The sequence below is a fragment of the Sorex araneus genome, chromosome 4 (genome assembly GCF_027595985.1).
Source record: "Sorex araneus isolate mSorAra2 chromosome 4, mSorAra2.pri, whole genome shotgun sequence".
Lineage (NCBI taxonomy): Eukaryota > Metazoa > Chordata > Mammalia > Eulipotyphla > Soricidae > Sorex > Sorex araneus.
The window spans coordinates 192,198,345-192,212,918 of record NC_073305.1 but is presented as its reverse complement, the minus strand read 5'-3'; the positions used below and the strand labels follow the sequence as shown (position 1 = coordinate 192,212,918).

Genomic DNA, 14,574 nt, shown 5'->3' with positions numbered 1-14,574 from the left:
CTGGTGGCCGGGTCCAAGTCTGCACACTGGGCACCTGTGTGCTGCCTGCTTGGGGTGGCCTCAGACAGGAAGCGCTCCATCTGCTTGTCCTCCCAAACCTTCAGTCCCTGTGACAGCAAGTGTGATCCGGGTTTCCGTAAGAGCCCTTCCCCGGTGCCTCTAGCCCAGCCCCAAGGACAAACCCTTCGTCTGTCAGTGACCGTTCAGAGTGATGTGTCAGCATAGCTCTGAAAACCATACCACAGTGCCTTGGTGCCTTGAAAAAGTCACTGTGCCTCCTTCATCTGCCTCTATCACCCTCCGGGGCTGAGCCTCTCCCACTCACCTTGGTACTTCAGGGGGAGTCCGCAGCCCGGCCAGCCCAGGCTGCCCAGGGCATGGCCTTGTGTGGCTCCAGTGGGGCCTGTCTGGCTTTGTGTTGCCTCCCTTTGTGTCCCTGAACATGTGTCTGTGTGCCCCGTGAACTGGAGTGGGGTGGCAGGCTACCTGAGTCCCGTCAGCTCACGTCAGCTGCCGGGCGGTGCGCTCTGGTGTCTGGAAGGCAAGGGGGCGTGCATAGCCGAAGGTAATTGGCAGGGGTTGAGGTTCGAGGTCGGGCCTCACAGTAGGTTCCAGTTTACTCCTCGAAAGGGTGGGTGTGACTCGCTCTGACCATGTGTTGGTTGTATCAGTGCTGAATTTCAGAAATGAAAGTTGCTCGGGGCTGGTTTGTCCCGCACCAAAGGTGGCCCAAGCCCTTCATGACGGGACTGTGCTCTCTGACCTTCCCTGTTCTGTTCCTCCTGACCATGTCCCCTGTCCCCTCAACAGAATTACTTCCCCAGTAAGCAGGACATCCTGCTGGCGCGGAAGGCCACCAAGGGGATCGTGGAGCACGACTTTGTGATCAAGAAGATCCCCTTCAAGATGGTGGACGTGGGGGGCCAGCGCTCACAGCGCCAGAAGTGGTTCCAGTGCTTCGACGGCATCACTTCCATTCTGTTCATGGTGTCATCCAGTGAGTATGACCAGGTGCTCATGGAGGACCGGCGCACCAACCGCCTGGTGGAGTCCATGAACATCTTCGAGACCATTGTCAACAACAAGCTGTTCTTCAACGTCTCCATCATTCTCTTCCTCAACAAGATGGACCTGCTGGTGGAGAAGGTGAAGAGCGTCAGCATCAAGAAGCACTTCCCGGACTTCAAGGGGGACCCACAGCGGCTGGAGGATGTGCAGCGCTTCCTGGTGCAGAGCTTCGACCGGCGGCGGCGCAACCGCAGCAAGCCGCTCTTCCACCACTTCACCACCGCCATCGACACGGAGAACATCCGCTTCGTGTTCCACGCCGTCAAGGACACCATCCTGCAGGAAAACCTGAAGGACATCATGCTGCAGTGAGGGTGTCCTCGCGGCTGCCCCTCCAGTGCCTTCCCGCTACTGAACCCGAGGACGCGCCAAACTACTGAACCCCCGGCACCGCGAGCGCGGCCACGGGGCCGTGTCCGGCTTGTCCAGAAAGCATGGCCCTGACTGCGTACGCGCGCACACGGCAGTGCCAGGACAGGCTGAGCCCCGCCCTGACCCTGGGCCGTGCCGCTCACTGTGTCCTTCAGGAAGCCCTGGACATTTCCCTTCGCTCGGCTGCCCTGCGAGCACGGAGATGCCTCGTCCTCCCGCTGCCGCCCACTGTGCCTTCCGACAGCCGTGCCTCAGTGTGGCACCTCGCATTTGCAACAGGTGCCGGCGGGTATGTCGCCACACTCTGGGTCTCTCTCACTGTGCCACACGCGCCTTCCACGCCAGTCCCCACCACCTGCTCCCTGCGGGGTGTCCAGGACCCTTCCTGGCATTCCCTAGAGAGCAAAGGTTCCCCCTGTAGCTCTCTGGAATCTTCTGCAGGTCCCCAGCACGCCTGAGGGCCTCATCCTGGCCGTGCTGTCCCCCGGCCCTAGCCCACTTCACTGAACCCAGTGATCATCAGCTGGGGGCAGCTGCAGACCCAGAAAGGGTGGGGACCCGCTGCTGAGTCACATGTCCTTAAGGAGGAAACAGCACAAAATTCTTCTGTCTCGGTGCTCCAGACTCACCCCGTGTGTGCTGGGAGGAAGGAAGGGTCTTGGTCCTGCTTCCTGGGGCTCTTCCTAAACAGGAAGTGAGTGACACAGGAAGCATCAGCCAGGAGCACTTGATGGGGGTCCCTGTCCCCACACCAGGCTCAGCCCCTGCCCCGGAGTCCTCTGTTCTTGGCCAGCTCCGGCTCACCAGTTCGTAGGGCTCACGGTGCCCCCTGGCCACAGAGGGTGTTTGGTGCTGGGGTCAGCCTCATGGTGCTGCTGGAGCCAGGAGTCTTACACCTGCCCCCTGCAGCACATCTGGGTCAGCCCCGCCCGATGCCCTTCCCTTGAACAGCCTGGTCTGTTCACTCTGCACTTTCCAAACCCGATGCCTGTATGTGAGGAGAGGCTGTGACCCCAAGGCACTGACACGGGCATGACAGGCCAGTGACAACTGCGACCCATCCCCTGGCAGAGAGGAGATGTGTTTGCTAGGCCAAGAAAAACCATCTGCAACTTTGTACACCCAGGTTGTAGCCATTTTTATCTCCAAACTTGGGCTTTTCTATTTTTTTATTTTAATTTCACTGTTACCTTGAATTCTTGTCTTTTGTATTGAGATGTTATGGAGAAACAGGAGATAGTTGTGCCTCTGCTATTATTGCAAAAATGTAACAATAAACTTTCTCAAGACATTTTCCTCCTAGTGATGGTGTCCACCCACCTTCGAGCCAGCTCCACCTTTCCCAGCCGTGAGGACAATGTTTCTGCTTTGTCCTTTACAGGAAAGCCCTGGGATTCTTAGGCCATTTTTTCCTTCTGTGATGTTAGGTTGTTTTAACCCTAGAGGAAGCGGTCCGAGGTGGATCAAGCAGGGCCTCCTCGGGCACCCGCCGGGGACCATTACTCCAGGCCGCCAGGTGTCTCAGAGCTGGCAACTGCTCCACCTCAACTGAGAGCCAGTGACTGGACTCCACTGTGACTGCAATTTCATGTTTGCGCTTCAGTTTTATCTGTGCATGCCAAGGAGATGTCCTGAACACACACACATACACACACACTTTAGGAGACCGTTCTAAACACACACACACACACACACACACACACACACCCTGGGAGACTGTCCTGAACACACACACACACACACACACACACACACACACACACACACACACACACACACACACACCAGGAAACTGTCCTGAACACACACACACCCCAGGAGACTGTCCTAAACACACACACCCCAGGAGACTGTCCTGAACACACGCACACACACACACACACACACCAGGAGATTGTCCTGAACACACACACGCACATACCCCAAGAGACTGTCCTGAACACACACACCCCAGGAAGCTGTCCTGAACACACACATGCCAAGAGACGTGTCCTAAACACACATGTCCCAGGAGACTTCTGAACACACACACATATACATACATATACACATACAGGATGTGTCCTGCACACATATACCATGAGCCTTGTGGAAGACTCTGGCAGCTTCAGGGCCAGCTTGCTCCTTCCCAACTGACCTTTCCAGACAGACCCTCAGGAACTAGCACCTACAGTTTCAGGGAGGGGGATGAGGTCCATCCGGCTCCTGGAGCGTCCTCCATGTCACAGCTACGTGATGGGCAGAAGCACTAGCACCCATCCTGTGTGCTCCCTCTGACACCTGTGCAGGGTTGCAAGTGTGGGGGTCACTGTACCATTCTGACAGCGGGTTCCTGCTGAGCAGGGCCCACACCTTCCTGGACGGTGGCTGCCTCGGGCCGTGTGCCAGAGCACTCCAGGGCCAACTCCTGCTCTCCCTGCCTGCCTCCATGAAGGCTGGCATGGGGGCACTGCTGGGTGGACAGCAGGTCCCTACTGTGGCTGCCATCTCCTGCTGTCTTTGAAGCTGGTGCAGTTACTGGCGATTCTCAGTGGGCTTCCTGAGCAAGCCCATCCCCATAGCTCACAGCACTGGGCTCAGGGGAGGGCAAAGGGATGCAGATGGAGGGGTAACTAAAAGCTGACTCCCAAGTGGCAGATAAGCCAGCATGGCAGCCACAGTTCTGGGGGCTTGGGGGCTCCATCCCATCTGCGTTTGGGATCAGAGGTCATCTGACCCGTGGTCCCTTCTGCGCTGAGCAGCCAGGCTGGGGGCATCCCTGGTCTCTGTACATCCACATGGGGTCTGTTTGGTGACTGAGTGTGAAGCGTCTGCCTGCCCCTTCCTCTCAGGCCAGCTCCAGTGGATGAGCCCAGGTGACCGGAAGCACCACCTCTGATTAATGTGCTGAGGACACCTCGCACATTTGGGGCATGGTGGGATCCTGAGAAGGAAAGTCAGTGTCCGCGCCCAGTGCAGGCCAAGGAGCTTTGCGTCTGCAAGAGGTTGGGAGGCTCTGCCCGCGAGATTTCACGAGTCACATCAAGGCCTCATCATGGCCACTCCCTCCCCCCCAAGTCTTGCTGAGCTCCATCATGTGCACACATGCACACATACACAACATACACACATTGTCTGCACAGGCTGTGTGAACTGACAGCAGAACTTAAGTCACAGTGCAGGTGACATGCTTGTAAATACGGCTTTTCTCAATCTATTAAAATTGGCCTGAGAAAAAACTAGTTGACGTTCCTGTGTGTTGTGTGCCGTGTTGTGCCATGCGGTGTTCTCCACGGTGCCAGAACAGAGCACTCCTGTCTGGTAGGTCCTCATAGGTTGGGGATTTATTTGGGGAAACTTCACAGACCCGGAACACCCCCACCATAGGGAGGGAGCAATGCTGCCCACAGGCTCCCGTTCCTGACCTCAGCACCGACAGAACAGGCCCAGAGCCCATCCCTGCCAGGGAGCTCCTTCCAGAACCTTTCAGAAGGATCAGTGTCGCTCCTGGGTCAAAGAGAGTAGAGCTGGCAGGGCACTTCCCCTGCCCAAGCTGGTCCCAACCCCCAGCACCCGATGGGATCCCAATCCCCGTCATCGGGGGTGACCCCTGAGCTGAGTTTGCCCGGCCCCCATGGGAAGTGCCAGTGCCCAGTGCTGAGAGCTGCCCGTGGCCCAGGGTGCTAAGGGGCTGGAGCTGGGGCTTTTGAACCCTCAGGTGGCCACGGAGCTTGAAGGATCGGCCAGCTGCCACGCTGTGGCCTCCCAGCTGGGCACAGGCAACGTCAGACTCTCCCTCAGGAGCTCCTGGGCTTCTGGATGCCCATAGGCTGGGCAGTGTGCAGCCACTCAGTGCTGAAGTAGCTTGCCCCCCAGGGCTGGCGCTGACCTTCCCCAGCCGCTCATCCTGTCCGTGGGCACCCCAGGCCATTGCAGGCTCGAGGCCTCCCCTATCTCTGCTACGCGTGTCCAGGCATGGAGCCTTTGAGGTGGCCAGTGACTTCCGGGCCACATGGCCACCGCCTCAAGAGCCCCGCTCTCCCTGAGCAGGTCTGGCACTGAAACTGACAGGCCCATGCCAGGAGGAAAGGGAGCTCCCCACGCTGCCCGCAGCAACCCGCAGAGGGCAGCATGGCAGTGCCGTTGGCCCTGCTTCATTCCCGCACTTGCCCCGGTTCCCTGAGTGGCCCGGCCCAGCCCAGCCCCGGCAAGGGCACTGGCTCTGGATGAATGGAACCCAGAAGCCACCTGGTCACCTCTGTTCCCACGGGTGCTGTTCGGGACTGGGTGCCTCCGCCCATCCCTCCTCAATCCTCTCCAGCAGTGGGCACGTGAGGCCTCCTGCACACTCCAGGCCCAGCAGGTGCAGCGCTCACGGCAGGTAGGTGACCTCCCCCTCCCCTAGGAGCCCAGGTGACCAGCAAAGCAGGTGGTGGGAAGGCAGAAGGTGTGTGTGGGGGGCGCTCTGCACCCACCACCTGGAGTCTCAGGCCAGCTGCCAGCCTGCAAGAGTGGCCAAAAGCTGGGAGGATGGAAGGAAGGAGCCAGAGTCGACTTGGGACTGACACCCTGGGAGGTGGCCTGGAGGGCCTCGGTGGCTGAGGGGACAGCTGCTGTACCAGCTGGGCCAGTCAGAACCACACACTCCCTCAAACACCAAGTCCATCCGGGGCCAGGAATCTAACCTCAGTGTCCTCGGGAGGGTGCTCATGCCTCGTGGAGCACCAGGGTTCCCTCTAGGTGGCTAGGTCCCTCTAGGTGCCAGCAGTGGCTCCCAAGGGGCGCTGGCACAGTGGGAAGGGGAGGGGTGTGGTGCAGTAGGAGAGAGCTCTTGGTTTAAAGCCCATTTCCAGGACTGTTCCCTTCTGAAGGGGGAGCGGTGCTAGTCCATGGTTGGGGTTTTTGCCCTTCTCCAGTGCTCAGCACGTGCTCCTCTGTGCTCAGGGACCATATGAGATGCAGGGGATCAAACCCAAGCCAGCCAATGTGCTCCCCGTGGCCCTCTTTGTTCTGGTGTGGGGGCCTCCTCTGAGCCTCGCAGGGGCTCCTTCAGGACCCGTCGCAACCATCCCTGCTCCAAAGAACCAGCTTCAGCATGGACAGGTTCTCCACTCTCCTTTTCCTGCCCGCAGCTTCTGCCCTAATTTCTAGGTTTGTTTGGGGGCTACACCAGCAGTGCTGAAGGTGAACTCCTGGCTCTGCACTCGGGAATCACTCCCAGCAGGGCTTCGGGGCCCTATGGGGTGCTAGGGCGGAACCCCAGTTGGCCATGTGCAAAGCCAGTGCCCTTCCCGAGTGCTGTGCTCTCGCTCTGGCCACATTCTAGCTTCTTGGCTGCGGTTTCTCTGCGTGCTCCAGGCTCCTCCCCTCCCTGCCGAGTCTCCCAGCCTGCCCCGAGCCCCCATGCCGCCTGTCGGTAGCTCCATGGGGTTTTCATGGTCTCAGGCTTTCCTCCCAGGCTGTGTATTGAGGTGACGGAGAGTGACTGGGGGCTCTGCAAGTACCCAGGCCCAGACACAGCTGGGACAGCGCCCACCTGGGGTCTGACCTGACTCCACCCCCGTTTGCCACCAAGCTGTTGGAGGGCCAGGGGTGTCAGGGGCTGGACCCGGGCCCAGGCCCCAACTTTGGGTCGCCTCTATCCCTGCCCTGCCGGGGCATTCCCGGGACACACGGCGTCCCTGTGGAGAGCTCCCAGCCCCGTCGGCAGCCCCGTGCCCTGCGCCCAGTCCTCCACGCATCTAGAACAGGCAGGCTTGAGGCACGTCAAAGCTCCGTGTACATTTGAGGGAAACGGGAGAGGGGTGGGGGGGGCAGTCAGTAGCAGTCAGCCTCATTCTCCCCCCACGTGCCTGCGGAGGCCAGCATGTCCTGCAGCAGGGACCGAGCGCTCCTCTCCGTGTGGTCGCTGCTTGCGGCCAGCGTGTCCTGCAGCCCGTCCAGGTCCAGCGCCCACAGCGCAGCCAGTGCCGCCTTGGGCTCCAGGTCCCCCTGCAGCAGGTCCTGCTCACCCGCCTGCCATCCCTGCAGAGTGGCCTCCAGGGCAGTGGGCTCAGGGCCGTCTGCAGCCTCCGGGGCCAGGGGGGCGGTGCGGGCCTTCAGGAAGAGGAGGAGGGCGCAGGACTTGCGGGCGACAGGCCGGTCGCAGTCCAACAAGGCACGAAAGGCGAAGTGGAAGATATGCATGCGGCAGAGGGCCTCCAGGGCCTCCTGGGCGGGGGGCGGCCGCGGGGCGGCCACTGGCAGGGCCGGGGCATAGGGGCAGGGAGGAGGGCTGGGCACGCCCAAGGTCTGAGCCACGAGCACCTGTGCCAGCTCCAGGCCCTGCGCCCGCACCTCCCAGTCCACATCCCGGCCAGCCGCCTGCAGCGCTCTGGCCACCAGGGGCTCAGGGTGGGCAGCCCCGGAGGCACGGCTGTCCCGCGCCCACTGCGTGAGCACCTGCATGGCCGCCCGGCGCGGGAAGCTGTCAGAGTCAGTAGCGAGAATGTGCAGTAGCTCCTCCAGCAGGCCCTGTGGGGACAGGAAGGGGACATGCAACTCGGACTCAGCCACCACCACCGCCCCACACCGGGATGCCCCCTCCTACCTGCTGGCCCCCCGGGGCGCCATGGAGCCCCCAGCTGGACAGCTGCCCCAGGGCTGTCACTGCACTGGCTCGGACATAGCTCTCGGGGTCTTGCAGGAGCTGGTGGGCGAGCGCAGGGGTCTCTGAGGTCAGGAGCGCCTGTGTGAAGCTGGCCTGTCCTGGGGGTCAGAACCACAGCATGTGACAAGGGGCCCATGGCACCCCCCTGGGAAGAGGGCCTCCCCCCACGCCCCTCACCTCCCAGGCGCCGGGCGGCCTGGCTCAGAAACTCCAGGCCAGAGTCTCGCACCTCCCAGCTCGGGCTGAGCAGGCGTTTCTGCAGCGCCCGGAGCAGCCCTGCAGGGGAGAAGGTCAGCGGGTAGCCCTGACCACCAATCGCCAGCCCTGACTGACCACTCCCCAAATGACCAGTCACCTCCAAGGAAGAGCTGAGCGGAAGGGTCCAGGTCATGGCAGCTGGCCGTCTCGGGGGCGCCCACCAGCCAGCCCAGCGCAGCCTGGAAGGTCTTCTTCAGAACCTGCAGGGAGCCAGCCCCGACAACTCGCCTGTGCCCACCCCCCGCACTTCGACCCTACCCTGTGCCTCCCATGTGCGGAATTTCACAGCCCACGGCAGGCTTGGCCAGCGCAGGGTGTGCTGGCTCCAAACCCCAAATTCCCCCACCTCAGCCCACATGGTCCCTACCGTGGGGCTGCAGTCCGGGCTCTGCAGGTACTCCAGGAGCACGGCGAACACCCGTGCCACCAGCTCCGGGGGGCCTGCGGCGGGCAGAGGGAGGTACCAGCCCGGGAAGGGGCCAGTGTGTGGCCCCCATCCCGGGAGAGCCCAGGGCTTCACCTGTGCCCGGAGCCAGTGTGGCCAGGAAGTCCAGGGCCACCCGCTGCACCCGCACGCAGCCCACCAGCAGGGCACCGAGCCGGCCTTTCACGTCAGACAGGGGCTCAGCCGAACCATCACAGAGGCGCAGAACCGTCAGGGTGGCGGCCAGCAGAGGGGCCTGTGGCCAGGGCTCAGGGCGCTGGAGCTGGGGATATAAGAACACGGGTCAGAGCCTGCCGGCTAGTCCGCTCCGCCCAGGGCCAGGAGCACTCACCAGGGGCTGCAGCAACTCCACATGGGCCAGCGTCCGGCACAGCAGCCCTGCACAGGCCGCCTTGGAGGACAGGAGAGTGGCCACTGTCGCCGAGTCCCCTGCCGTCCCCGCCGGCAAGCCTGCAACATGCAGAACTAGCCTGAGTGAGCGGCCCCCGCGCTGTGGCCCCAGGGTGGCCCTGCAAGACACTGGCCCTCCCTTGGCCCTGTCCCTGCCCCCAGGCCTGCCCTCCCCTGACCACGTACCCTCGAGTCCAGTGCTGTCCACTGCAGCTTCCAGAACACAGGCCAGGGGTCGGAGGAGGATGCTGAAGGCCTGCACCCTCAGAGCCTGTGGGCTGGAGGCGGCCCCGTGAGCCTGGCCGCGTCGGCACACCACAGCCCCCGTGCACGGCCATGTGGGGACCCTCAGCCCCGAGTCCGGGGAAGGTCCCATAGAGCATGCAGGACTGCTGGGCCACAGGGACAGGCAGCAGAATCACCAGGGCCCCTCCTGTGTTCTAGAAGGTTCACCCCTCTAGAACTTAGATGCTTAGGCAGGGAGGCAGCAAGGCTGAGAGCCCCCATCCTGCCAGCGGCTCCTTCCCTCTCCTCTTCCCAGCCCCCAGGCTGAGCGGACCCTGCCCCAAAGCCACCACCCAGTACTGCCTCCCTCCTGTTCCTTCTTCCTGAGGTGCCAGGATGCTGGGAGGGCAGAAGGCAGGGTGCACCCCCCAGTGCCCACCCGCCGGGACCCTGCCCTCACCATTCCTGCAGTTTCAAGACCCCCAAGGCCAGAGGCCCTGCGTGTGTGGGGCTCAGGCAGTTCAGAGTCTGCGCCATCACCTCCCACAGGCCAACATCGGAACCGCAGTCGAGGGAGCTGCGGGGAAAGGGACTTCAGTCTGGGCTACCAGGCCTGTGCCTGCGTGTGTTGCACGCACGGGTGCCTGTGCGTGTGCCTGTGTGTGCGCCTGTGCGCCCGTGTGTGCGCTTGTGTGTGCACCTGTATGTGCATGCCCGTGTGTGCGTGCCTATGTGCCTGCATGCACACCGGTGGGTGCACGTCCCTGAGTGTGCGTGCATGCATGTGGGTGCACGTCCCTGAGTGTGCGTGCATGCATGTGTGTGCGTGCCTCCCTCCCAGCCACCTATGTGCCCAGGGGTGCCTCCCTCTAACCACTGAGGCCCCTCCACCCCCGGCAGCTCCTTGGGAGCCACAACTGGAAGAGCCACCCTCAGGCACCCCAGGAATTGCCGCCCCACCCCCACACACCCCTTCCTCTTCACCCCCTGCCCCCCCCCGCCCCCGCCCTGGCTCTGACCGGGCCACGCTGAGGAGCAGGTCCACGAGTGCATGAGCGGCTGGGATGGGGTCCTCCTCAAGCAGACTGGTGACGAGGGGACTCAGCTGTGCCCACAGGGCCTGTATCCAGGGCTCGTGGCTGTGGCCAAACACGGTGGTCAGCACGTGCAAGGCCTGTGTGACCTGCTGGGTGGCTGAGGAGCGCAGGGACTCCTCCAGGTGGGTCACGATCCGCAGGGCACGGGGCGGCCACGCAGCGGACTGTGAGCCCTGCAGAGACAGCGCCAGGAGCTGGGCGAGGAGCTGGTCAGCGGCCGAGGCCACAAACAGGCTGGGGTCTCCCTGCAGGGAGAAGACAGTATCAACAGCACCTGGAGGTGGGGGACGAGACACAGTCAGTGGGTGGGCAGCCGGTCTGGGCTCATCCTGTGATGGTCACGAGCCTGCTCTGGGAAAGGCGGGGACCCATCTGGGGTTTCCCAGGGGTTTTCTATGTGTCGCAGCTGCTGGGCTGACATCTGGGGGCCTCTACTGTGCTCAGGCCCAGAGGAGCCAGGCCCGGCAGGGATTGGGGGGATGTGGGCCCAGGCAGGGGAACACAGGGATGGGGGAATGAGAGCCCAGGCAGGGGCGCAGGGAGGGGGGATGGGAGCCCAGGCAGGGGCGCAGGGATGGTGGCTGGGGGTCCAGGGGAGGGCTACAGGGATGGGGGTGGGGGATGGGAGTCCAGGGTGAGCCAGCACAGAAGGAGGGGCACAGGAATGGCGAATGTGGCTCAGGGTGTGGGGGTGCAGGGACGGAGGGATGCAGATGCAGCTGAGTACCCACCAAGGACGTCCAGGAAGTCCAGGGCGCAGGGGTGCCGTGCGAGGGAGCGCAGTCCCTGGACCCAGCCACTGCGCACGCTGGGGGCAGCCCAGCCGGCCTGAGAGGGGGCACCCCCCTCCCCAAAGAGCTGGAGCAGGAGGTCCCCCTGCTGGGAGCAGAGAGATAGGGGAGTATGAGCCGGGGCAGGGGTGGAGCACAGGGAGGGTCCCCTCGGAAGCCTGCGGGCAGGAACAGCTGCCAACAGACAGGTGGCTGCAGCCAATGGCAGACCCTGCGCCCAGTGCCAGCCTGGCCCCCAGGCCCTGTTCTGGGGGGCCAGACTCCCCTGTCCCCAGGGAGGGGGGCAAGTGGGCTGTGCTGAGGGCCAGCAAGCACAACACTGCCCGTGTGGGCCACTTGGCTGCCACTGGGCCCCCACCCACTGCACAGAGGTGCGCCCAGGACACCCTGATACCCTGGAGATGGCAGGAAGGCTGCCAGTCCCCAGAACCCCACCACTGGCCGCTCACCTGCAGACACTGGAAGCTGCTCTCTTCGGCAGCCAGGAGCCCCGCGAGGCGCAGCGCGAAGGACATGACCCTGTCGCTGAGGCCTGGGTCGTGCGTCACATGCAGCAACAGGTCCAGCAGGCAGGGATGGTCCTGCAGCAACAGGACACTGGACCCTGAGCGGCCCAGGCAGCACGTCACTGGGGCTCCCGCTGCACCCACCCTCGGGCCAGCTAGGGGCAGCTGGAACCCTCGAGGTTCCAACCCGCCCCGGGAGGTGCTCAGACGAGAGCCCAAGGCCCAGCAAGGACACGGGCACTGAGGCCTGGCCCACGGGGAGCCCAGAGTCTCCCCAGCACTTCCAGGAGGGACCCCCAAGCACAGAACTAAGGGCAGACCCAATCCTACCACGCGAGCACACGCCAGCCACAGGGAAGGGACGGGGCAGAGAACAGGGCCCCAGGTCCTAACATTCAGAAAGAGCCAAGCAGGGGACTCGCTTCAGAAGGCAAAGACAGACAAGCAGACACATCGGGCGGGCAGAAAGCAGACAGGTGTGGAGAGAGGAGCACAGGGCCAGAACAGCAGGCAGGGGGCAGGAGGCTGGGGTAGAGTCGTGGCCTCTCAAGCTTCAGGCTGCAAGTTCAATCCCTGGGGCCACCTCCTGCACTGTGTGACCCACAACCAAGGGCTATGGACCAGGGAGCACACCAGGGAGGCACGAGCAGTAGTGGCCACGCAGGGAAAGGGGCCGGGGAGACTCCAAACAAAACAGCAGAACGACCGAGAACCTACACCAGCACCACCTGCCCGGAGGACTGTCCTCTAGAGGGAAAAAGGGGCAGTCGGCGAGGAGCCGGGACACACGTGGGAGCATCCCCCAGCATGGCGCCAGCCGTGGCCCCCAATCAGGGCGTCACGGGACCCTGGCTGCACAGCTGCCGACTAGGTGGGCTCAGGTGAAGCCTGCAGGCAGTGAACTGTAAGAAACAGATTTGAGATCCCCACTACAGAGAAATTCAGCGAGTGTGCCCAGGTACTGCAGGATCCCACCCCTCAATAAGAAGGTGGGCCCATGGGCTGGAGCGATAGCACAGCCGGTGGGGCATTTGTCTTGCACGCAGCCGACCCGGGTTCGATCCCCAGCATCCCATATGGTCTCCTGAGCACCGCCAGGGATAACTCCTGAGTGCAGAGCCAGGAGTAACCCCTGTGCTTCGCCAGGTGTGACCCAAAGGAAAAAAAAATCAAAAGAAGGTGGGCCCGTGTCAGGGAACAGCAGGGAGAGCGCTGCCCTTGCACGCGGCAGACCCAGGTTCAATCCCTGGCACTGTGCATGCTCCCGAGCCCAGCCAGGAGTCAGCCCTGAGCACCACCAGGTGTGGCCGATGTTTTTCTTTTTTTCAATTTAAAACAGTCACTGTCACTATTGTACCGTTGCTCATCAATTTGCTCGAGCGGGCACCAGTAACGTCTCCATTGTGAGACTTGTTGTTACTGTTTTTGGCATATTTAATATGCCACGGGTAGCTTGCCAGGCTCTGCTGTGCGGGCGGGATACTCTCAGTAGCCTGCTGGGCTCTCTGAGAGAGATAGAGGAATCGAACCTGGGTCGGTTGCATGCAAGGAAAACGCACTACCGCTGTGCTATCGCTCCAGCCCAATTTAAAACAAAAATACCAAAATAACTTCCCCACCACCACAAAGCGGCAAAATGATCATTCTTCAGTGACGGAGAGAGAAGGGTCCCCAGGCAAGGACAGGCTGGAGAAGGGGAACCCACCAGGGCAGTCAGCGAGCGGGCAGGGGAAGCAGCAACAGCAGACACCGTGGACAGGAGCCGGGCCACACCTCCCGCACAGTGCTCCCTGCCTGCCCCGGGTGGCTTACTCTTTCCTCTCTATTCTTTAGCATATCAGAGTCATAAACAAGAAAAGAGCTGACATCGTGAGCCAAGCAGAAAAACACATGAGCCCCCAAAGGTGAGGGAGGTGAGGGCAGGGGCCTGGAGAGGGGAGGCGGGGAGGGCTGCAGCCACCTCACCTGCCTTCTCTGTTACGGCCTTAAACCAGTCCAGCAGCTTTTCCAGACAGGTGTCGTCGGCCACGGGCTGCCGAGGATCCGCCAGCAGGGCGCAGAGGGCCGGGAGCAGCCGGGAGCACTCCGGATCCATGGTGCGGGCTTCCTGCAAAGGCACCGTCAGACCCCCGCCCGGCCAGCGCCACGAGACCCTGCCACCTAAGCGGGCCGCCGGGCCCAGGGACGGGGATGGCCCTAAGGAGTCAGGGTGGCCCTAAGGCTTCGGGATGGTCCTAAGGCATCAGGATGGTCCTAAGGCGTCGGGATGGTCCTAAGGCGTAGGGGGTGGCCCAAAGGCGTCCAGGGTAGTCCTAAGGTGTTGGGTGGCCCGAAGGCGTCCGGGATGGTCCGCGAAGGCTCGCGAGGTGGTCCCAAGGCGTTGGGGTGGCCCTAAGGCATAGAGATGGCCCTAAGGCGTCGGGGGTGGCCCCAAGGCGTCCGGGGTGGTCCTAACGCGTCGGGGGCGGCCTTAAGGCGTCGGGGCGGCCCTAAGGCATCGGGGTCGCTGGGGGCTCCCGGTGGGCGCTGCGTCACGTGCGCGAGGAAGGGCCAGTCGTCCCGGCCACAAGTGCCGGCCCCGCGCCCGCTCCCGGGGGCCGCCAGAGTCCGCAGGCTCGGGGCGGGCGCGACCCTGCGGCTCCAGCTGTCCCTCTCCCGGAAGGCGCGCCGCTGGGGGCCCGAGGGGGGTGCCCGGCATTCCCAGGAGGCCAGAAGGCCTGCAGCCCCGCGCCCGCCCCCACCGCTGCTGAGCCGCAGCCGCGGCCGCGGCCACAGAGCCCAGGACCGCGCGGCT

The 14,574-nt window shown here is 63.0% G+C and overlaps 2 protein-coding genes across 4 annotated transcripts in view; one reads left to right on the top strand and one right to left on the bottom strand.

Annotated features, from left to right (window-relative positions):
- Positions 1–4,661, top strand: part of GNA12 (G protein subunit alpha 12) — a 47,393-nt gene extending 42,732 nt beyond the window's left edge. Inside the window, exon 4 of the mRNA XM_055135140.1 lies at positions 811–4,661. Within this exon, the coding sequence (XP_054991115.1) occupies positions 811–1,380 (570 nt within the window). The 3' untranslated portion in view covers positions 1,381–4,661. The remainder of the gene's footprint in view (positions 1–810) is intronic.
- Positions 4,662–7,180: 2,519 nt separating this feature from the next.
- BRAT1 (BRCA1 associated ATM activator 1) lies at positions 7,181–14,566 on the bottom strand. Of its 3 annotated transcripts, none has more exons than XM_004617249.2 (13): positions 13,746–14,566; positions 11,724–11,878; positions 11,215–11,362; positions 10,406–10,757; positions 9,847–9,963; positions 9,348–9,439; positions 9,103–9,221; positions 8,847–9,033; positions 8,694–8,767; positions 8,424–8,526; positions 8,246–8,344; positions 8,009–8,166; positions 7,181–7,932 (listed from the first exon to the last, which is right to left on the bottom strand). In XM_004617249.2, the coding sequence occupies exons 1-13, from the start codon at positions 13,873–13,875 to the stop codon at positions 7,237–7,239; spliced, it is 2,430 nt and encodes an 809-aa protein (XP_004617306.2). In that variant the 5' UTR covers positions 13,876–14,566; the 3' UTR covers positions 7,181–7,236. The 3 variants fall into 3 exon arrangements, with proteins under 3 accessions (XP_004617306.2, XP_054991105.1, XP_054991106.1); XM_055135130.1 differs by having other exon boundaries at positions 11,215–11,359; XM_055135131.1 differs by having other exon boundaries at positions 11,724–11,855.
- Positions 14,567–14,574: the final 8 nt, after the last annotated feature.

Bases quoted from the DNA above. Each gene is read 5' to 3' on its own strand.
- BRAT1 (XM_004617249.2), bottom strand. From the start codon at position 13,875: ATGGATCCGGAGTGCTCCCGGCTGCTCCCGGCCCTCTGCGCCCTGCTG. The intron at 8,768-8,846 runs GTGAAGCCCTGG...TGCCCGCCGCAG, and splicing joins CACACTGGCTCCGGGCACAG to GCCCCCCGGAGCTGGTGGCA. The intron at 8,345-8,423 runs GTGACTGGTCAT...TCTCCCCTGCAG, and splicing joins CGCTCAGCTCTTCCTTGGAG to GGCTGCTCCGGGCGCTGCAG.